Source organism: Glandiceps talaboti, chromosome 10 (assembly GCF_964340395.1).
Source record: "Glandiceps talaboti chromosome 10, keGlaTala1.1, whole genome shotgun sequence".
Classification (NCBI taxonomy): Eukaryota; Metazoa; Hemichordata; class Enteropneusta; family Spengelidae; genus Glandiceps; species Glandiceps talaboti.
The window spans coordinates 1511685-1537400 of NC_135558.1; the positions used below are offsets into that span (position 1 = coordinate 1511685).

General features: G+C 34.9%; 1 protein-coding gene across 2 annotated transcripts in view; it reads left to right on the plus strand.

Annotated features, from left to right (window-relative positions):
- Window positions 1–25716, plus strand: part of LOC144440540 (band 7 protein AGAP004871-like) — a 100999-nt gene that overhangs the window by 49901 nt on the left and 25382 nt on the right. For both annotated transcript variants that reach the window (XM_078129918.1, XM_078129917.1), the window contains exon 2: window positions 13711–13817. In XM_078129918.1, coding sequence (XP_077986044.1) covers window positions 13711–13817 — 107 coding nt within the window. The remainder of the gene's footprint in view (window positions 1–13710; window positions 13818–25716) is intronic.

The following is a 25716-nucleotide window of genomic DNA, read 5'->3' on the forward strand; positions in this document are numbered from 1 at the left end:
TGTGGGTATAAATGCTAAAATATTATGTCCCCATATTATGGCAAAATAAATCAAAACAGCTAGACTAGATATACATAAAGACTTGTAATGTTGGGTGTTTCACATTCAGTGAGTTTTGTTTATCTGATTTTTTATTATTTGCCGATATATGCCGTCAACGCATCATGCGTGTCGATGGTATTGTGATGCTTCTACATCACATGTACATACATGTACATACCCGTCTCCCATGACGTTATTACCAGTAGAGGTCAACACACTTCAAAATAATCTGTAATCCAGGTGTCTCTTCTCTATAATCTCTAAAGACTAATCTGTAATGATATGAAGGAAGTAAAAGATAATCTAGTCTGTCTCAAGGATTCTTGACGTTAATCTGAGTAAAGGAGTCAGATATGTCTACAAAATAACGGAACATTAACCATGGATTAAGAATTGTGTCAGTAAACTGTATGGGGGCCATAAACATCAAGGCCTTAAATCAGTCATTCCAAATTTTGTTTTATGAGGAAAGATAACAGCTTCTAATATTTTGACATGATCATACACACACATATATACACTTATGGTATAATTTCTCTGATACAATAGCACATACACACACATATACACTTATGGCGTAACTTCTCAATCTCATATTTCACTATACAGTGTTCAAGGGGAAGCGGCCACTTCAGGAATTATGGGCATTTTGGTAAACTTTGGCTTTTGGATCGAGAGTCATTTCATGATTTCATATCATGTTAATTTTACATGATTGCCAAGAAATACCTAACTGAAACTTACTTTACATTCATTGTCCTAAGCAGTGGCCATGTATTGCCTCATGTGAATAGCAGACATGCATGTGCAGTGTATGAATAATAAATATTCATGACTATTTATCTGAGGGTAATAAGCACTTAGGAATCATGAAAATTCATCTCATGCATATGCATGTGTGTTAACTCCCATGCTGGATCACTGCTTAGAATCACTGAACAATGAATGTGACACATGTATCAATTTAGCATTTTATGACAATCATATGATGTAAAATCATGAAATAGCTTTCCAGAGCCTACAATGTATTAAGATATCTTTATTGTCTGAAGTGGTGCCCCCTTTAAAGGAATCCTGCCTTCTTCAATTCTCTTTCTACCAAGCTGTATGTATTTGTTCACAAAAAACTCCAAAGTTGGGAAAAAAATCAGAATTAACTATTACTGTGTATATAGTGGTTGTGACACCAAAGCATCATGTTTGTCAATGTCAACAATTAAAAATCACTTCAACCAGACATGTGTATTAGACAATCTGTAAAAGTATCATGTCACCAGTGCTAACAACTACATATACAGTGTATTGATATTCTTGTTGTACAGAAACCATGATCAACTATTCCATGTAACAACTTTGTCATAATTTATACATGCATTCAGCCATGACTGAAAATTTTATGAGCATGCAGAATGTTAGATTATTGGAGTCATTGGAATAATTGACCACGGTCATCTTTCTAGTTCACTGACTTTGACTTCACTTCATTGCTTTGAATACATATTAAAAGATATGTTCGTTATGCTTGATTGAAGAACATATTCAAGTTTAGTCTTTTTGTTTTTTTAAGGGAGAAAATATATTGCTCAAGTTTTGCCTCAATCTATGTTGATTACAAATGATGGTAAAACATTCACCCTTAGTTACTTAGTAATAGTAAAATATTGTGTAAAGTGCAATTCACATAACGCTATACTGTATGGTAATACTGCCCTCTAGAGGTGAGATTTGTCCATGTTTAATGACTTGTAAATTACTGGAGTTGGTGCATTAGATATTTCATTCAGAGTGTAGTGCGGTGAATGGATTACTACGCTAACCACAACTATTATTGTGTTACCATGGAATAATGTACATGCATTTTGGATCATTAGGCCAAATTTTTTCCTATGGAATTTTTGTAGTAGCCTTGATCATAGGGCTGTGTTGGTGTTTTAAACTGTCCTCAGCGCATACTGCAGGTAATGTGTATATTTTAAACTTTACGTATAGAATCAGTTCACTTTATAACTCAAAAATCTCTCAGTTCACTTTATAACTCAACGTTCTCTCAGTTCACTTTATAACTCAACATTCTCTCAGTTCACTTTATAACTTAACGATCTCCAAGTTCACTTTATAACTCAACATTCTCTCAGTTCACTTTATAACTCAATGATCTCTCAGTTCACTTTATAACTCAACGATCTCTCAGTTCACTTTATAACTCAATGATCTCTCAGTTCACTTTATAACTCAACTATCTCTCAGTTCACTTTATAACTCAACATTCTCTCAGTTCACTTTATAACTCAACAATCTCTCAGTTCACTTTATAACTCAACTATCTCTCAGTTCACTTTATAACTCAACAATCTCTCAGTTCACTTTATAACTCAATGATCTCTCAGTTCACTTTATAACTCAACTATCTCTCAGTTCACTTTATAACTCAACATTCTCTCAGTTCACTTTATAACTCAACAATCTCTCAGTTCACTTTATAACTTAACATTCTCTCAGTTCACTTTATAACTTAACATTCTCTCAGTTCACTTTATAACTTAACATTCTCTCAGTTCACTTTATAACTCAACGATCTCTCAGTTCACTTTATAACTTAACGTTCTCTCAGTTCACTTTATAACTTAACATTCTCTCAGTTCACTTTATAACTCAACGATCTCTCAGTTCACTTTATAACTCAACTATCTCTCAGTTCACTTTATAACTTAACATTCTCTCAGTTCACTTTATAACTCAACATTCTCTCAGTTCACTTTATAACTTAACTATCTCTCAGTTCACTTTATAACTCAACGTTCTCTCAGTTCACTTTATAACTTAACATTCTCTCAGTTCACTTTATAACTTAACATTCTCTCAGTTCACTTTATAACTTAACGATCTCCAAGTTCACTTTATAACTCAACATTCTCTCAGTTCACTTTATAACTTAACATTCTCTCAGTTCACTTTATAACTTAACGATCTCCAAGTTCACTTTATAACTCAACATTCTCTCAGTTCACTTTATAACTTAACATTCTCTCAGTTCACTTTATAACTCAACATTCTCTCAGTTCACTTTATAACTCAACATTCTCTCAGTTCACTTTATAACTTAACATTCTCTCAGTTCACTTTATAACTCAACGATCTCTCAGTTCACTTTATAACTTAACATTCTCTCAGTTCACTTTATAACTTAACATTCTCTCAGTTCACTTTATAACTTAACGATCTCCAAGTTCACTTTATAACTCAACATTCTCTCAGTTCACTTTATAACTTAACATTCTCTCAGTTCACTTTATAACTCAACATTCTCTCAGTTCACTTTATAACTCAACATTCTCTCAGTTCACTTTATAACTTAACATTCTCTCAGTTCACTTTATAACTCAACGATCTCTCAGTTCACTTTATAACTTAACATTCTCTCAGTTCACTTTATAACTCAACGATCTCTCAGTTCACTTTATAACTTAACATTCTCTCAGTTCACTTTATAACTCAACATTCTCTCAGTTCACTTTATAACTCAACATTCTCTCAGTTCACTTTATAACTCAACATTCTCTCAGTTCACTTTATAACTCAACAATCTCTCAGTTCACTTTATAACTCAACATTCTCAGAATGAGGAAATAAGGATACCACAGCCAAGGTTTGTTTTTTCCTAATGGACTCTCAAGTAATCTTGATAGAGTTAACATTTTCACAAGAGAGGGCTAAAATCACTTATTCCAGATTTAAAAGAGATTGTATGTGCTTGCCTGAATAAGAGATCATGTCTGCCTGAGTGAAGGATCTATGGACCTACAGAAACTAAAAGAACTTGTAGTACAGAAATGCTTTTGATAAATTGAAAAGCAATCAGTAACTAATCTTCACAGATATCACTATACTCCTTGACAAGTAATATGAAAGACTACATATATTGAAAAGTGAACACCACTCTTTTTGTCACCAGTTCTTGATAGGGTCAAATTACCTTAAGCTCTTGTGCCAAAAGTTCAGAAAAAGGAGTGAGTTCAGCTAGCCCATCTTATGTAACTTATAATATAGATTGTATCATGAGTTCAGCTAGCCCTATATCTACTATGAACTCTAGACACATTTTGGCAAATTTAGTTGCAACGTTGTTTGCTTCAAAGTAAATGGAATGGAATCTCCTTGACTTGTAAATTATGAATAACCAGAAGTAATTTCAAATCGACAAATTCATACTCACAAACATGATGAGGCTATAAGTATGCAATTGTAGCCGAGAATTGTTTATTTCCAAAATAAACTGCTGCCAAAATGTGAAGAAGAAAAATTTCTGGAGACATTTTGGTGTGACAAAATAAGTACATTGAATGACAGTTGCTGATATCTACTATATCAGTTTCATTAATTACATTAACCCAATTTACTAGTACTTTTATTGAGTCTTCATTGCCCTACTACTGACTCCTGCCACTAATACTGTGATGAGGTCTAATAACTACATGTCACATCCTACGTGTACAAAAATGTTAACATTCACAGCACTGCATGTACATGTATGGTATAATAACACAATCCATTGAGAATTAAGTCCCTGAATGGAAATGTGTTATAAATATATCTACATCTACATGTATGACAAAGTCTTCACTTGATTTGGTTATCAGATACTGTGTCTGTAACAACCCAACCCATTGTTTTGATATTTAAGCAGTGTCTGTAACAACCCAACCCTGTTTTGATATTTAAGCAGTGTCTGTAACAACCCATTGTTTTGATATTTGAGCAGTGTCTGTAACAACCCAACCCTGTTTTGATATTTAAGCAGTGTCTGTAACAACCCAACCCTGTTTTGATATTTAAGCAGTGTCTGTAACAACCCAACCCTGTTTTGATATTTAAGCAGTGTCTGTAACAACCCAACCCTGTTTTGATATTTAAGCAGTGTCTGTAACAATCCAACCCTGTTTTGATATTTAAGCAGTGTCTGTAGCAATCCAACCCTATTTTGATATTTAAGCAGTGTCTGTAACAATCCAACCCTGTTTTGATATTTAAGCAGTGTCTGTAACAACCCAACCCTGTTTTGATATTTAAGCAGTGTCTGTAACAACCCAACCCTGTTTTGATATTTAAGCAGTGTCTGTAACAATTAACCTAACTCTGTTTCAGATAAAATGTAGTAACATTTATATTATACATTAATACAGTGTTCGATCTAGGATACTAAAAAGGAGGGCCATAATGTGGGCCCCTACCTGTGCAAAAAGGGGGCCATTTGAGAAAAAAGAGGGCCATCATTGTCCACCATGAAAGGGAAAAATCAGGACTCTCAAGATGATGAATATCACTAATTAATTATGTTCCACTATGAAAACATGAAAGTTTTACATTGAAAATAAATATTTAAAGCAGGGACACGCCAAAAGCAAATTTCTTCAGACTTGTTTGACCAGGTGACACTGATAAGAAGATGGAAGTATATCATTATGGGGAAGAAGAAGAAAAGTCAGGTGAATATTTTTAATATTTTTATTTCAACTTTGACAGCTTGTGTAACCTGCACATCTGCATTGACTGAGGCACGTTGAAAGTTTTTTTTTTAGTTGCAGTTTTAGAATTGCTTGATGGTGATCTTTATTTCCAGCATGGCGACTCATGGTTGAAGTCTTAAAATTTTTACACCCTTCACCAATGGTAAATGGATTTTTTTGTTTGCTTCCTTGCAGATCTGGCAAAACATTACATTTTCCTCGAAATACAGCCAATGCCATATAGCCAACCATTTCTCCTGAAGAAGAAAACATTCGTTCAAACTCTTTATTATGTGTAAATGACTGTGAAACAAATAAAAGATATATTTTTGGTCAATGATATGTCATGTCCAAAAACGGAAAAAAAATGGCACTAAAGCACAAAGCTAGTCTACAATCACTCACATGATGCCCACAGTGACAGATATTATTATTAAAGACTAATGACAACCTGGTCAAATATTCTATTACAACTGAAACTAAACCGTAAATAAAAACACTACATTGTTTAATTCTACCAAGAAAGCCTCTTCATCGATTTACTACTCTGTGAATTTATCTCTTGGCATTAAATCAACGTTACATGCGGCAAAACATTTCAAAGGAAATATACCAATATTTTAAATGATCTGTCTGACAGGGAATCGGATATTTGCCATAACATTTGTTTCGGAAAAGTTTTCAAAATGCAAACATCGACTTTCGAGATTTTCACCAGATTATCAAATACCTAAGCACAAAATTTCTCGTAGTCCATCTAAGCACAAAATTTCTCGTACTGTGGATGGACTAACTCTTTTTTACTGTGAATCGATTCGCAAGATAAAAGTGGGACAATGTCGAGTAAACAATGTTTAAATGCCATTGCCAACCTACCTGGGGATGACGAGTCGACGTCTTCCCTCCCGTTTTGTTCTGGCATGCTGATGCCTTGACTGTCGGGGCTGCATCAGCTGAAACTGTTTCCCCTTCAGCTGGCTTCGGTACATGTAAAAAGTCAGAGAGCAACCGCTGGCCTTCGCCATTGTGGCCCTCAACACTAGTACTTACTGACTGTGACCATCCATTTTGAAAATGAAAAGCATGTGATTTGCACACGCTGACCTGAGATGTAGACTAACCTCAGCCCCGATTACCTGACTACCCGACTACCTTTGCAGTTACATCGTTTATATGCATTTGTATAGATACATGTGAAGTTACAAAGAGGGATAGGTAATTAATTTTCGGTATGAGGTATATTACGACGAGTTTCGAAAAGCTTGTGACCTGTCAATGTTGTATACATAGGGTGTATGCGGACTCCAAATTGTTGCGCCCGAAAAGGTGCACAGACTTTAGAAATAGTGGCCAATCGGATTTTTTTAGCGCAAATTGCGCAATGGCGTGGCCTAGATCGAACACTGTTAATATGGTACTCTTTATTTTTACATGTGTTGTCTGGCTGTTACATCACATTACAGAATCAAGCCATTAGCTAAGGAAGTGGGGTTTCTTATCTTTCTTATCACTGAATAATGTTTGTTGGCAATATTTACAAATGTGATAAAGCACTATTACATAACACATCAGGCAAAGCTAAGCTCAATATCTAAGTGTGAAGCCCCTAATGTCATATCAGTTGTTATCAGTTTTACTGACCCATTATCAGTGACATTGCAAATAGCTTTAGAGATGCAAACAATTTTTATGACACCCGACTTGCTGGCTCACCAAGTCGGGAAAGTTGCACTTGAACTGCTAATGCAAAGAATCCGTCATGAGTGTTGGCTGGCTGTTACATGTCAGTGTTGTCTGGCTGTTACATGTCAGTGTTGTCTGGCTGTTACATCTTAGTGTTGTCTGGTTGTTAGTTGAGTTTTGAAAACAATTATTATTGATGTAACAACAGCAACACCATTCATCATTGTGAATGTAATAGAGTTAGAAGGGTTCATAATACCCAGTAGCTGGTAAATTTCCTTATCCAGTGAATTGACTGACTCCTGACAGTTTAAAGTTGACTCTAATCTGATAGCAGGAAATATTTACTGATATTTGTACTGGGACATTGCATTACAATCACTAGCAGTGAGTATCAGTCATTCTTATGTGTCAATTGTGTGCAGGGATGCGTGCAAACAACTATCTTTCTAAATGTTCTTTCCATAGATTACTTTCCGACTTTTTATTATGTTAACCTTTTCAGGCAAAGTAAGATTACAAATTGCTAACTCTGACATTTATCATTATTATGTGCAACGTATCTTATTTGTTGAATTAAAATGTTACGACAAAGTCGTGCAGCTGTTTCTTCTTCAAATAAAATCCACTCATTTCTGTTTGATGTCTAGATATAGAGCTCCTCAGTTGTACTTTAGAGTTATTAGAAAATAACAGCTACGTGACAAGACGCTATTTTTCAAATTTATCCTATATATTCATGTTTCATTTACACAATTTGGTTATCATATTTTGTTCACCACTTACACAGAATGTTGTAACTTTTGATAATACACCTATTGTGAATCTCAGAGTACACCAACAGAGTCGATAGGAATAAAGTTTGATTTACAGTATCAGTGACATTTGCAATTCTATTAAACTCTATATTAATATATATTTTGTCCAAAACTATACTGTTCACGAGTGACATGAAGTGTCACATTTATTACACACACGATAGCGCACATATTTCTGGGCTAATTTTTGAGAAGTTGTTCCTTATTGTTAGGGATTTGAACAAAATTTTGTAAAATGTTTATTTTAGTTTTTGTTGTTCTTCACTTTACACTACCCACAGATTATAGTAGTGTAGCAAAGTTCTATAGATAAGGTTCTTCAACTAAGCCTTCCAAATATAAGAAAACTCTAAATTGATACTACATATATAAAAACTAACTAGTTAACACCTAACTGGATCAAACACTATACTTAATGAGCTAGAATTGACATGAGGTCACAACAAATCAGTGAAAAGTGAATTTAACAAAGCATACAACAAGAGTGAACGGAAAGGTCTCTGGCAATTATTGCATTATAGTGAATAGATAATGACAGTATTTTTTTGCTTTCATATTATTTTAGTTGATGAAGAAATGTTGTTATTCTTGCAGTGACTGTTGAGTTCAAATTAATATAATAAAATCTTCCTCATTGTACTTGAACTAATAACAAAATAGCAAAAGACTTAAAATACATAAATTGATTATTATTTCACATGCATATATATAAAGACCGTAATTCTAAGTATTGATAATGAATATGAACTCTTTTACTTTAGCAGTTTCCTACAAAATTACAAATTCAAAACCTGAATGCCTCTACTAAATCCATGCAACCTCTGAATGTCAGGTACCCTAATCCCCAAACCAGTCATATCTCCTGTCCAGACCCTACCTGAACCCAATCACATCTCCTGTCCAGACCACCTCAACCCAGTTACATCTCCTGTCCAGACCCTACCTCAACCCAGTCACATCTCCTGTCCAGACACTACCCCAAACCAATCACATCTCCTGTCCAGACCCTACCTCAACCCAGTCACATCTCCTGTCCAGACCCTACCTCAACCCAGTCACATCTCCTGTCCAGACACTACCCCAAACCAGTCACATCTCCTGTCCAGACACTACCTCAACCCAGTCACATCTCCTGTCCAGACCCTACCTCAATCCAGTCACATCTCCTGTCCAGACACTACCCCAAACCAATCATATCTCCTGTCCAGACCCTACCTCAATCCAGTCACATCTCCTGTCCAGACACTACCCCAAACCAATCACATCTCCTGTCCAGACCCTACCTCAACCCAGTCACATCTCCTGTCCAGACCCTACCCCAAACCAATCACATCTCCTGTCCAGACCCTACCCCAAACCAATCATATCTCCTGTCCAGACCCTACCTCAACCCAGTCACATCTCCTGTCCAGACCCTACCCCAAACCAATCACATCTCCTGTCCAGACACTACCTCAACCCAGTCACATCTCCTGTCCAGACACTACCCCAAACCAATCACATCTCCTGTCCAGACCCTACCTCAATCCAGTCACATCTCCTGTCCAGACCCTACCTCAACCCAGTCACATCTCCTGTCCAGACACTACCTCAACCCAGTCACATCTCCTGTCCAGACCCTACCTCAACCCAGTCACATCTCCTGTCCAGACACTACCTCAATCCAGTCACATCTCCTGTCCAGACACTACCTCAACCCAGTCACATCTCCTGTCCAGACACTACCTCAACCCAGTCACATCTCCTGTCCAGACCCTACCTCAACCCAGTCACATCTCCTGTCCAGACACTACCTCAACCCAGTCACATCTCCTGTCCAGACCCTACCTCAACACAGTCACATCTCCTGTCCAGACACTACCCCAAACCAATCATATCTCCTGTCCAGACCCTACCTCAACCCAGTCACATCTCCTGTCCAGACACTACCTCAATCCAGTCACATCTCCTGTCCAGACACTACCCCAAACCAATCACATCTCCTGTCCAGACCCTACCTCAATCCAGTCACATCTCCTGTCCAGACACTACCTCAATCCAGTCACATCTCCTGTCCAGACCCTACCCCAAACCAATCATATCTCCTGTCCAGACCCTACCTCAACCCAGTCACATCTCCTGTCCAGACACTACCTCAATCCAGTCACATCTCCTGTCCAGACACTACCCCAAACCAATCATATCTCCTGTCCAGACCCTACCTCAACCCAGTCACATCTCCTGTCCAGACCCTACCTCAATCCAGTCACATCTCCTGTCCAGACCCTACCTCAACCCAGTCACATCTCGATCCTGTCCAGACCCTACCTCAACCCAGTCACATCTCCTGTCCAGATCCTACCTCAACCCAGTCACGTCTCCTGTCCAGACACTACCCCAAACCAATCACATCTCCTGTCCAGACCCTACCTCAACCCAGTCACATCTCCTGTCCAGACCCTACCCCAAACCAATCACATCTCCTGTCCAGACACTACCCCAAACCAGTCATATTTCCTGCCCAGATCCTACCCCAAACTAATCATATATACTGCCCAGACCACCTCAACACATACTTCCTGCCCAGACCCTACCCCAACCTGGCTACCAAACCTTTATACATGTATATGAACTGTGTATGACAGTCCACTAAGTAGCAATCTGTATTTACATTGGACTTAAAGGATGTGGATTGCAAGTCTTTCTGATCCATGTATGCGTTCTCATATTTGCCACATTACCGAGAATAATAAGTCTCTTCCTGTCAGAATTGCCTTGTATTAATACTGTCCAGTTAACTTGTGACAAAGTAGATTCATAGTACAGAATACAGTGCTATAGGGCATCACTACATGTATGACGTTTGCTGCTAATTTGTGCCTGCTATTACCTTGGCCTTTATATTAAGCCATAAAGATTATGCCTATGGTCAAGGACTTACATTTGTTACTAAATTACAATTGCTACCTTGGACTGTAAACCATTTTCCAAATTAATGACATTGCTTGATTAATTTGCCAAGTTCAATCCTATTATAAAAAGTGTTACAATGATCTATCACCTTCTGTGTTCTGGTTATTGTATGTACATGAACTTGACATGAATGTGTATACTTTTTCTATTGAATCATTTAGGGATGATCGCACATTAATGAACACATATTGCCTGTCCTATATTCGGGCTATAGCACCCGTTTATTACACCCGAGGGACTGTGAGTTACCAGAATCACATGCTATTTCCCGAGGCCAAAGGCCGAGGGAAATAGCATGTGATTCTGGTAACTCACAGTCACGAGGGGGTAATGAACGGGTACTATAGCCCGAATATAGGACAGGCAATATGTGTTTTATAATATCCCTCATGTTGTGAACTCGCGGTGGCATACAACATCGTCAGAAGCTGCCATTTTGACCTGCTGTGAACGCGTGGTGGTCACATGACCATGTAAAAGTTGATGGAACTATTTCCCTAGGGAAATAGTCATTCTATTTTCCTATAACGTGACCGATTCTAGCGAATCATGGCACAGCATTATCACTAGGTATATTATAATATAAAATATGATTGTGAACACATTAAAATACTACCAGAAACCCAGCACTATATCTCACATTAGAAGTTAATTTTTATCAACTTATCAAAAGGTGTCATCATTGAAGGAGTGAACTTTTCAATCAAAATGTGGTTAGAAGTGTGAAAATTAAGTTTAGCAATCACATTGATGCCATACCCCTTCCTCTTAAACAAACAAAGTTCGCTTATTGAACTTGTGTGGCATTGTGTGATTATGTCCCTTACTGCATGCCATTTTCCCTGTTATAGTAGCGTTGTCACAGTAACCAATGGTAGCAACACTGATGATGTAAAAGTGTATGTACTAGTATCAAATTTTGATATTGACAATGTAGGTAATCTGTGGACATAATGTGTTAATTATTACAATGTGCATATTTTACATACAATGTATATATACATGCATGATACATGTAAGTGGAGTCTGGACATAAATATTTGGAAGGTTGATTTGATAAAAATTATCCTCATATTTCTACATTGTTCATTGGAAATAACACTTTGTGTAGGGAATAACAATAACATATCAGTTTCTTTTTAAGTAAAGTGAAAAATATGCATTGAAAATGGGGATCATTTCCTGTCTGACTGTAATAACTTTGTAACAGCATACAATTTACCCCATCAAAACAGCCAGCACCAATATCTGGTATTGAGCTGGTGGTAGTATAAACCATCATTTATTAGTACTTTGATTGATGACAGCATGCAGTATGGCTATACAAAAGATGAACAAGGACATACAATAGGAATTGATCATTAACCAGCATACTATGACTGAATGCAATAATTGTAGTTTGTGATAACTGACAATGACAAAGTAGATGAACTTTACAGTCATTTTATCTTGGTAGATGTTATTACTGTTATAAATATTAGACAACGTATCCACATATAATGCCTTAGTTGTATAAAGCAGTATTGTTTGCACAATCTCAGCATGTAATCTGTACAGTGTATTGTACTTTTATAGAAATGAAAGGAAGTTTCTGATTGAAAAAAACCTTTACTTCTACCGCAGTATTTTATAGTTCAAGGTGACTTTGTTATGATGGTATATTGTGTACTGTATACAGTTAGAATAAGTGTATCACACTGTTATTTCCCTCCCAGGCATAATCTTGTACTTAGTTGCTAAAATGATGAGCTGCCCACACACAGACACTTAAGCGGGTTGCTTCCTTTCAGCAGGGCAAACTGTCAGTGCTCTTCAATTGTACCAAAATAGTTGGAGGGCAGTCATAATAGCTAATTCCCATCATTATGAGCCAACTAGTAAATTGTGTGTCGGGGACCTTTACGGTTATAATCATAGGAGCAAAAGATAGATATTCATCAACCAAAGGGGATTTAAAGCTTTAATATCACAAGTCACAATGTATATTGAAAACCATCCATTGGCCACTTTTAGATTTGAGTTCTTAGATTTGACAATTTGAGATTAATAGAGATGGCATTCAGTGTTTCACTATAGGGGGATCTTTGTTTTTGTACTACTAGTGTTAACTTATAGAAAGGAATATATTATTATGTAAAATGCTTTTAAAGTTGGTCAATCCATATATATAGACGTTATCAAATGTACACATACTTGTACTGTTTTACTTTATAAGTTTTAGAGGAAGAAGTGCAATAATTCTTTCAATGGCTCTAATCAGTAAAGAATTTGAGTAAAAGTACAACAACATAATGTTGTGAGGTATATGTACAAAACAGAAATGACTAAAGCTGTTCACTTTATTAGAAATTGTGTTAATTTTATAATGAAAAAATATTGATATCTGTGCAATACGTGTATCATGTTCACAATTGATACACAAAATGTACACTGTTTGGTATATTATTGAAACAGTAATAACACTAATGCAGTGGTCAGATGGGGTTTGAAAATTTGAGGGCGCCGAGTATGTAGTAAGTCTATATTTTGTATATCGGTATTAAAATGAATCCCTCAATCACTACAAAACAGAAAAATGACAACTCATAATTATTATTGGTCAAATAAAGAATGAATACAAGAATAATGGTAACGGACAGAAAAATAAATAAAAAGTAAATTAACATGTCACGTACGTGTTTCATAATATCTTTCTTTATCATCTCTCATAGGAGGAGAGGCTGATGGTTCCATTGGTTGTTGTGGATGGATTCTTACAGTCTTTGCCTGGTTAATCTTCTTTTTAACACTTCCACTATCAGTTTGTGTTTGTATCAAGGTATGTGTATACCCTGTGTGTGTGTGTGTGTGTGTGTGTGTGTGTGTGTGTGTGTGTATGTATGTGTGTGTGTGTATGTATGTATGTGTGTATGTGTGTATGTATGTATGTATGTATGTATGTGTGCATGTGTGTGCGTGTATATGTGCATGTATGCATGTGTGCATGTCTGTGTGTGTATGTATGTATGTATGTATGTATGTATGTATGTATGTATGTATGTATGTATGTATGAATGTATATGTATGTAGATCTATGTGTGTACTTGTATATATATTGTACTATTATGTACAGTAACACTTTGAAAGACAGCATAATTACAATTTGCAGAACTGCACTAGGTTACAGCGCACATTACATGTACATGATTATATACAACTGTGTGTATATTGTACATCAAATTACTGAGTTTACTATTACAGTGCATATTAAGTACATCAACACATCATAATAATATGTTACACATTACAACAATACCATTTTTATTTTTCATATTTAATTCATGATATTAAATGACATGTATGTTATTGTTCATATCTCATTCCCACCACACAATATTCAGTACAGAAATGAAATTATTGGGAGAAGTAGCTAAAATGATTTGAAGTTGTTGAATTGTTAGTTTAGAGACTGCATTTGTCCAATTATGAGGTGTTTGATTTTCTATTACTGTAAATAAATCCTAGGAGACATCAGTCTGTATAGAGTTAATCTAAATAGTGGCCAAGAAATCAAATTACAGACTTGTATAATGGTGTACTGAGTTGCCCCTAGTAGATTGCAATCACCACGTGTTACATTCAAACTGTAAATAATTGTACTCTCAGATTGTAATCAGCAAGTATTACATCGACATTCATAGAATTGAAAGCCAACTAGTCAGTACCAGAATAAATGTGAATAAGACTGAGTAATGCAATATAGCTTAGATGACTTGTCAGTTGTAAAAGAAGACTCTCTATTGTAGCAGTTAAGCCGATGAGTTTCTATCCTGTAAATTGAAGTCATTGTCCTCAAATTAAATTGTCTTGATCAACTGTTGAAATTTTTTTACTACAGTGTACATTTTGTGTGAAGGGAACCAGTACTTAATACTTCAGAACAAAGTTCCATTCAAACAATGTTCTTGTAGAAATTTTCCAGGGGGGCTAATTACCAATGCCTGGTAGTAAGTGATATTTAGGTGTGTCTGTGGAAAGAAGGTGGATGTGTTTGCTGAGGGAAAATGAAATGGTGTGGAGTATATAATTGTCAGTTTTTCTTAGAGGGTACTCAGAAATGGCTAGATAGCTTGCCCCCATGCCCCCCCCCCCCCACCACCACCACTTGTTACTATGTACATGGTAAACACTTCATTGAATGAAACAGTGTACTTAGTATAGGGTAATTAGAGTATAGATAAAAGGTTTAAGATAAGTGCCTTGTCGGGTAATTTTCTTTTTTTTTGTTCTTTCCAAAAACATGTACTTGTCAATGTTATTAGTATGGAGAGGACACAAAATTCCATTCTCAATGGCCATGTCTGAAAATATTAGCCTGAGAAATTAGATTGGTATCTATTGATTACACTGTTTGCACTTATACACTAATATAGGGAGTCTTTGTGTGCTTAGTCTGTATTTCCATCGTACAGAGCATATTATCTGTTGTAATTAAGATTTTACTAGATAGACGGAAGACTCCCTAGCTTACTGGCACAACAGAAAGTGACTTATAATCACTGAACATAGCCATTTCCATGGTTCAAGGATTTTGTTGCCTATAAGTGAGTATATTGAACTGTTGAATGCAAAGTACAGCATTTTCAGAATACTAGAAAACTCCATAAAATATTTTCGAGATTACGACAAGGCACTCTAACTTTAAAGGCTAGGAAAGCTGCTGTTTTGAGCATAAACTTTTCATCTTCATCAACTAATATTCACATTCATAATGAATATGAAATGAAATGGATTACATGTTTTCCATGTAACTGTGTCCATGATCCCCACACAGACATTAACTTGGCCTCAAATTCAAGGATTGATTATTAATTATTGAAAATATTATATCCTTGTTCCGTTATGTAACCACATAAGAAACATCATTAGTATAGCCATAAATTACAGAATTCTACTTCACCATTCCATAGTTACTACAGAATCATGTGAGATAACACTGATCTACCCACAAGTCAATTCATTAATCGAACCAAAAAGTTTTGAACAATGCAAAACTTACAGCTCTGTAGTACGTTCAAACTGGGATAACACTTGACTGCCATAATATATGCCATAATATATGAAAAATAGAATCAGTGTTTAGGTACTTTACAGTAACCATGTTCTAACAGTGTGACTTTGATAGTACTATATGTTTGTGGGCTGAGTAGAGAATTCAACACTTGATTGGTTTAACTCCAACTTTCTATGGAGGCTAAACTTCAGTTGATCCTAAACTGAAAGTTTCATACTTATATTACATTTGTATACAAAATAAAAATTCACATAGAAATCACATTTAACATGTCTTGATTCTGCAAATAACACCCTTTCAATAAATGTGTGGGTATAAAGCAATGTAGACAGTTCTCACTACTAGTGTGAAAAGGAAGAGCTAACCACATTACTGTTGAGCAGATATACCATAACACAATACAATCACCATGTCTAACCACTGTCCTACCTTATGTGTGCTACCTCAACAATATTTTATTCATTGCGTAAATGGAAATAATACTTCGGCTTCTGAGATTGCCCATATATGGATATGTAGCGTTGGTTATGTACAGATTTGATGGCCTGGATGAATAAAATTCTGAACAGTTAAAGGGCAGTTGATTGACTGTGCCTGTAGTAGAACCTGTTAGGTAGTACATTGGATCAATACCAGTGTACAAGAGACTTAAATCACTGATGGACTTGTCTGACTCCTAGTTAGATTGTAACACAGCACTACCAGTGTATACGAGAATTACATGTACATCACGGATCTGATGGATCTATTTCACTATATAAAGTCAAAGTAGTTCCTTTCACTGAGTATGACATCACTCAATCAGAATGAAGTAATAGTGTTAGCATTTGTTTGGAACTAATACACTATTTTCTGAATGAGTAAATAAAATGTGATTGTGTATTGACTGAGTTGTACAATATTGATAAACTTATTTTACGGAGCCAATAGGAAAATTCAGACTGATTGTTCTCTGTCAATGTTGCACAATATTGATAAACTAATTTGATATAGCCAATAAGTAATTTCAGAGTTATTGTTCGCTGTCAAAGTTGTACAACACAATTTACACATTTTACATGGCCAATTAACTTTGATTCAGAAATCCAGCCTGCAGAAACTGCATTCTATTGATAGATAGTCAGTAACGGACCATGCAACATCAACTTATTGAACAATCCAAACCAAGATCTGTGTAACCATGGCAACATGTGGTACTGTAGAAGTGTTAACAACTAGACAGATTAAAGACCTCTTCTAAGCAATAGTTCATTTGATATCTGTTTACCATCCTGTGTAAAGTTTTCTTTTATTGTTGAAATCAGTTGTTTGAATTTCTGTCGGTGTTTGATATTCCGGTTGGTTTGACCCAAGCCCTGTGGGAAATCACTGTTACAGTTATCTTTGCTCAAGTGTTTTATTTCAATCAATGGATTCGATGAAATTTACATGTTAAAAGTTCTATTAAGACTCAGTGAAATTTCCATGTTAAGAGTTCTATTAAAGACTCAGTGTTAAGATTTTTATTAAAGATGACTAGTAAAGAGGAATTTTTACATTCAAATTAAGATTTAGAAAAAGCTGACATTTATGGCCTCAGGCATTCGTCTACGAGAGTTAATTTGGTGGCATTCTTAATACATAACAGGTCAAAGGATTGACAAGTAAATGTAACTCAAATTTATACATTCTGTAGACTCAATGTTCATTATAATAAAAAAGATTTGATGTTTATTTCTTAAGTATGGATTAGCCCACAGTGTAGATTCCCTGAATTGCTTGACAGCTGGGACAATTGCTTTCCAAGTATTAGGGAAACAACAGGCCCAGCTAGAAAGCTTCACTGCCATTGGTTCTAGATGAGAAGTTCACTACCATTGGTAATTAGGAGGATCACAACCATTGGTAGATAAATGGTTCACTAGTATTCGCAGATGAGAGGTTCTGATATCAATACTATTGGTACTTGAGAGGTTCACTGCCATTGACAGATGAGAGGCTTACTACTATTAGACTATATTCATTTGGTACAATGTAGATGAGAGGTTTACTACTATTGGTAGATGAGAGGTTCACTCCCATTGGTGGATGAGAATGTGTACATGTAATTTTCTGTATTTCTAACTTTAGATCTCAGTACAAACACACTGAAATCTGAGTAACTTATCAGATAATATACTCAGTCTGTAGATGTTGCAATGTATTTCATAACTCAAACACACTGAAATCTACCTATCAGATAATGTACCGGTAGATGTTGCAATGTATTTCATAACTCAAACACACTGAAATCTACCTATCAGATAATGTACCGGTAGATGTTACATTACAGTATTTCTTAGTACAAAACACACTTTCTTACTTTGCTGACTGCAACATGTTAAGAAAACATTGATTACAATGTATAGATTACAATGTATATGTACATCGATCAAAAGTACCCTCATTACATTTGAAGGCACATACAATATTTACAGGCACTTCCAGGTAAATAAAGTAGAGATATAAATTATACACTTTATGTAAGTCTGAGAAAAACATCACCTGTTTCCATTTCTCATACAGATTTTATAGTTCTTGTTCTTATTTTGCCATTTTCTGGAAGTAGATAGTGCCATATTAAACTGTTAAACTCGTAACCACAACCAAAATGTTTTGATACAGTATGATAATTGGTGCGGACAAAAAATCATAGATATACAACCTGAATTACAATGGTCAATTTTGGTCAAAAATGTTTAATTCAAAGCCCGATATTTCTATGATATTTATGGGAAGGTTTTTGTCATCATGGTTTTATCCTTGTAAGTTGTAGTACAGATTTGGTCAAAAAGTATTGTTTGGTCAAGTAGAATATGCAAAGTAATCTCTCAAATATTACTGAGTAACTTGATGTCAATTTCCTAGCAACCATGACCATGCCCATAGCAACAACAATTTTTGGTCAAAAGGTTTATGACTATGGGTAGGTAGAATGTAAAACAGACACTTTTTTTAAAACTTCTAGCAACCAAGAAAATGCCCATAACAACTGCTTATTAACCACTGTTATTTCAGATAACCCATGAATTTAGCATTCCATATTGTAAATAAAGGTCCCTAGCAACAATCATCCAACCCATAGCAACTAACTACAGGGTGTTGTAGGTTAAGACATATAATTATTGGTGGATTGAGTTGTTTTGTTAAATTGTGATATGAGTTCATAGCAACCAGGAATATACTGTACTACATACTATAAAAATGAAGTATTTTAACCAAAATAAAACTAAAAATAACAAAATCAGAACAAAAAAAATAAAAACAGAATATTAGAAAACAATCAGAGATTTTAAAAATGAACATACTGGCACTAAGTGTCAGAAAACAGTAAAAGGAAAGAAAATGGTTTGACATGATGCAAAACATTCGAAAAAAATCAAAACATTATTTTGATGAAAAGATTTGGTAATTTAAAGTATATGTACAATACACTGTGAGATGGTAAGAATGCAGTACAGTATTAAAATAGACTTTTGGTATCAAAATAGATGGTATATTTTATATCTCCTGTGTCAAAGATTGTCTTTCTTGTCATCCATGCGTCAAAGAAATTTACAGGTCTCCACTCAAATTCAGTTAGTCCAGCTGTGCCGACTAAACAACAGAATATTCAACAAATGTGTCATACCCCTGAATGACATTTGCTTATTTAATCTCGGCAGCAATTTCTAGAACATAATTGACTTTATTCAGTTGTATATTGGATCATACTAATAGTTTAGATGTGGTGGCAATCCATTACCGAACCTCCCTGTGGTGTGCAAATGTACCAATATTACTTTGTCACCGTTTCTGTGCTACTGTAAGTTATCAGCATCCATTCAGATCCATCAGAGATTGCTTTTCATTGAAAAGTTTATGTAAATGTAAATTGATTTCACTCTTTTGTGGTAAAGATTGAGATGATATTTCATGTTCGTCATCATATATGCTTCAATAGCATCATTTGTATATGTGGTATTCAACCACAATGGTGTCTGGGAAGCGTCTACAGTAGTAAATACAAATCTCTGTTCTCAGAGTAAAGTAACTGTCGCCAATTGAAGCTATGAAGACTTCAACCAGACGCATATATTCATTTTAGTGCCATTAGAAATACCCCTTGTGAGTTTGATGGTAGTTTCTATGGAAACCATTTCTATACCATAAATTGATGTTTATAGTCATACTACACATCATGGAACATGTTGAGTATCACAGTTACCATGGTTACAGTGCATAGTTAGAAGGTCTGCTAAATGGATTTCTGAGAGTTTTATAGCCTTTTACTTCACTGTGACATTTGCCGCAGGATGGTAAAACAGACTAGTCTTAAATGAAATAAGAAATACCTAATACCTACATTTTTGTAATCTGTGGTTGTTATCTTATGCAGATTTACTTCTGTTTATCAGCTATCAGAGTAGTAGAAGGATTATGTTCATTTCAGAGGTGAAGGAAAGGATAGCATATGAATTCACTTTTGTTTAATAGAAGCAAATGCTATCAAATAAATGTGTTGGTTTCATTCACTTTTACTCATCAATATGAAGTTAGCATCAATTCAAACTTGCAAGGCAACTTCTTTGACTGTACTGTCAGCTGCTTCTATTGTTAATAATTGTAATATGTATAGTGAAGGAAGTTGCCTAGCAACTAAATGTTAAACGTCACTAAGCTGTAGGATCAGTATAAACTCAGTACTGATATTAGTGAAAGTGATCACACCAACAAATCATACATTTTGTATTTCATTTAGCATCCAAGCTTTTATCAGATAATGTGAATTCATAAGGTACCCACAGGTGTATGATTTGGGTAAAAAAATGTAATTTTGGTAAACAAACTTAAAATCAAAATCTACAGAGCAGATTGGTCTGAAATTTAGTGGGATGTCAATATAGGGAATGTGTATATGAATAATTTTTGAAATGATGATCCATCAGTGATATAAATATTAGGTCTAAAATGTGTCTCTTTTTTGTTTTGGCGAAAAAAAATTAGGTCTGAAACTACATGGCAGACTTGGCAGAAATTTCTAAAAAAATGTCATTTTTGGCCAAAACCTTATCCCAAAAACTAGTATATGGTGGATGGGACTGAAATTTAGTGGGATGTTTCTAGAAGTGTTATTCTGTAAGTGTTGTTCAAAACAGATCAACACAACTGGCCCCAGCAACCATGACTACTCTCTTAGCAACAGTCAAATGCCAGTATATTTTGCACTAGTGATAACGACATTACTGGGTAGACAAGTTGAATAAACATTCCACAAATATATGCAAATATGCCTAGCAACAAGACAATCCCCATAGCGACAGTCAAATGATGGTAATATATTGCAAAGCTGACAGGGATGGTTAGACAATTGGATAAACATTCAAAAATTTATCACATGTATGCCTAGCAACAAGACCATACCCATAGCAACAGCCAAATGATGGTGTATTTTGCAAAGATAACAACATAGATGAATAGGCTTAACATTCATAAAATGAATACATGTAGGAACGATACCATGATGCCCTCATTATAGCAACAGCCAAATAATGGTGTATATTGCAGAGATAATGATAGGAGTGGTTAGACAAATGAATAAACATTCAACATGTAGTCAACCAACAACTAAAATATCGCACATCAACAGTAAAATGATGCATAGTTACTACAATATGGATGGATCAACATATGGATAAACATTTTCAAAACATTAACACATAAACTGTACAGTTGTGCTTATACAATGACATTAGTGCTATTTTTTTGTTCAGATACGAATTAATGTTATATTAAATCTCTTTGTCCTGACAAAATTGTCAAGACAAAGAAATAAAGATGATGCTATCCCAGAACCTTGCAAGAAATCATCAATGTCACCCAACACATGTCAAGTGCAGAAGAACTTTATATAAGATTTCTAGTTAAGTAACTCAATACCGAGGTTCTATTTTATCACCCAAAAGTATTATGTACGTTGATAGCAGTAATCAGTACAAATGTACTAAAGACAGAAATAAGTCTGACTGGACTTTTCCTTTAAGTTGATAGCAGTAATCAGTACAAATGTACTAAAGACAGAAATAAGTCTGACTGGACATTTCCTTAAAGTTGATAGCAGTAATCAATACAAGTGTACTGAAGGTAGAAATAAGTCTGACTGGACTTTCCATTTATTAAACGTAGATTCAAGACAAGTTAAGTTTAAGAAGGACATACCACTAGGTTTGCATACACTATAGTTAGTAAAATATCAATTTAACTTGAAGTCACAAAGTCTAGAAAATAGGCAAACTTATCATGCACATGCTGTACTTCAAACCCATAATATGATTTTAATTTTGTCTATCGGCTTTCCTTAGATGATTAAGATGCGGATACAGGTAGTCAGTGAGTCCAACTTACTGTAATATCATTTTATTGCTGACGTCTGCTGTTATCCACAAGGATTCACAGACACTGATTATAGCTTTCTACTTTAAGACACCAATATTATAGTCACCAATTGAGTGTGTTTTGTAAAGTGCAAAGGTATGTTTATACAGGTGATTGCCCTGAATTTTTATACTTAAAAGTTCTATAATCACTATAATGATGTAGCTTCAACTCTTTAAGTTGATGGTTCTCATCCATACTGCATTAAGGCATGTATCATTGAAAATTGCTTCCAATGGAACGACAGTTGATTATTCTCTCGTATAAAATATATTTCCTGTAAAAGCTAGGTGAATCACATGTTATAATTCACATGGTTGTATGATATCAACCTTGCTATTCGTACTTTCTTTTATCAGTCTAATAAACTACTTCATAAAGTTTACTCAGTCTATCTTGGGAATAACCTTTTCTACTTTAAGAAAACTTCATTTTGTTCTCAGTTTTAAAACAAGAATAAAATCAGGGGTTACTGAACCGAACAAATTTTTGTAATAAGGGTCAAAGCGATATCAACATAAATCATCTACGTTTAACTTTATGGGGAAATAAGTTGTTGTCAATTTTACTAGAAAAAAAGATATTTGACCCCAAATTTAGATTGTCCAATCTAAATAATTATAAATTTTGGATTTAGTTCTCAAAAGTTTGTGACTCTGTGAGCAGAAATTTCCACTTGTAACTATGAACCCTCATTGTAGTAAACCATGCCCTCTTTTACGGCACCGTCCAACAAGACATTATTTTCGCAAGTTTGCGAGAATGTGAACCCTGAGTCCATGAATATTCATTCAGGTGAAATTTACAAAGCTTAATTGTGTCATCTTCTGTGACTTTTTGATAAAACAGACTTATTAATAGCCTTAGATAATGTGTGCTTTCTATATAATGTTTTCATAAGACGCCGATAAGACTCAGTAAACAATATATTAACTATTCAGTGCTTTCTTTGAAATGTTTTCAATTCTTAGCTTGGCTTTCTGAGTGGTTACAATACTGTAGTGTGTGGTTGTCAACCATAGAGGCACTGCTGACAGTCTTATCAAGAACACATTGTGACAGTAATATTGCCACGACTACTGCTTTTGATAAGAAACATGAAATGAAATTGTTCAGAATATAATTTTCAGAGCAGAAACCAGAAAATGGTCTGATACGCTCTGTTACCTTGAACCTTACAATATCTTACCCACAATTCTCTCTGATTGGTGTGTTTGGATTTTCCTCATTTTATAACTTGCCCTAGAAGCCATATTTGTTAACAGTTGCTAACAATCATATTTAAATAATATTTCACAAAAGTACGCTAATAACAAACGTTCTAACTTTAACATAAAAATGCACCAAAAACTAAATTAAACCTGTACTTTGAAAAAAATACTTTTTAGTGTCAAAGTATCACTAACTTGGGTAGTCAGTTTGTATGAAGTGTTTTAATATGTAAATTTCTTTTGTTATACCTTTTCAGAGAAATCAATATCTTTGACAAAGTCATAACAGTTGCAAATATTTTCCTTAGTTTTGTTGAAAATATTCTGCACGTATTTTAAGAAAGTCTACTGACCAATTCTAAAATTTCCATCTCCTTTAATACAGCAATGATATCTGAACCAATGAAAATGGAAATTCAGAAACTCATCAGTGGAAATTATATGCTTTGCAAATTTCAATTTTACAAAACTATGTACACTGGTGAGAGTTGTCTGATTTCAAGGAGATGATTGATGTACAAATCAGAGAGAGTTGTGGGTAAAATATTGTATAGTACATTCTATTTTACATTCTCCAATATCAAGTTCAAGTCACATACATATAAATTGCAGGCATGTACTGAATGAATATTCCAGTGTCACCAACATACAAGATCATTTGCATGTTCAACCATGATCAAAGCTATTATGGTCTATTTGTAAGATATCGTAATAGCTGTGTCGATTTCCAAAGACACACTTGGGATATAAATAGCAGTCCATCATAATTGACTTATCAATCTTCTTGACAGAGTGTGTACAGTGCATTACTATATATACTCTGTGAGTATTTGATGGTAGAGGGACACTGATTTTGTGTAAATGAGGAATGTTTTATTCTTAAACTCTCCAGGTTTCTGCAAGCTGAAATTTGTCTGAAATGCTCACTAAAGTGAAATTATTGAAGCATACTTGGCAACAATTCAAAATGTATACAAGATGTGATGTAGGAAGTACAGTCAACACTCAGTGTACTGTACTGGTTTGCAAACCAGTTGTAACTGGATAAAACTAGATCTAAAAAGTTAATTAAACCAGTTCTGGCAGGATCAAAATACTTTGCCTTGCATTTATCTGATTTGAAGTTTTAGTATATTTTTAATTTATTAAAAGTACGTCAAGTACTTCAGATTGGTAGAAAATGTCATAAAAGTTTCACAGCCTGTAATTTCACAAAATGGTGATAAATTGTAAGAATGCAGATGTGTGATTTCCAGCAACCATTGTATTTTTATAGTTGCCCATGGTGATGACCTTTTGATTTTGTCTGTAATCCTAGTTGAGAAATCAATCTTGTGAGAAAATCCTTGAATTGTGGATGGAAAACCCCCTCATGTACAATAATCTGATTGCATGTACGCAGTGAGTTGTCTAAAGATGAAATGATAACTTCTACTAAAGATTTAGTGTATATGTCCTTCCCTAGAGGTAAGTACCACCGACATTTAATTATTCGCAATGGCAGTAAAATGATGTCATAAAGTCATTGCCTTTTACTGATGGTAAGACTTCACTCCTTCACTACCTAGTAATCAGACACAAAGACAATATGGAGACACTTGGATGTTATTTGAGACACATATATCACGTAATTATTTGTTGATTGAAACATGGTTACTATGGTTATATCATTTGGTTTGCAAGGCATAGATATTTTTTATGCCGACAGTTTATTCAAGTATTGAAATTGAGAAAGGGAAAGGGATAAAAATCTTTAAAACGATTCAGAAAGACCATTTTGTATTCATATGTATTCAATTATACAAGTTGCCATCAATAAACTACAAGAGTGTATACTACAGGTTGTCCTTGTGTCTGTAGATCTGTACAATACCAGCTAAACTCCTTACAGATATCACAGCAGGATTGTCCCTTTGTCTGTAGATCTGTACAATACCAGCTAAACTCCTTACAGATATCACAGCAGGATTGTGCCTGTATCTGTATCTGTATAATACCAGCTAAACTCCTTACAGATATCA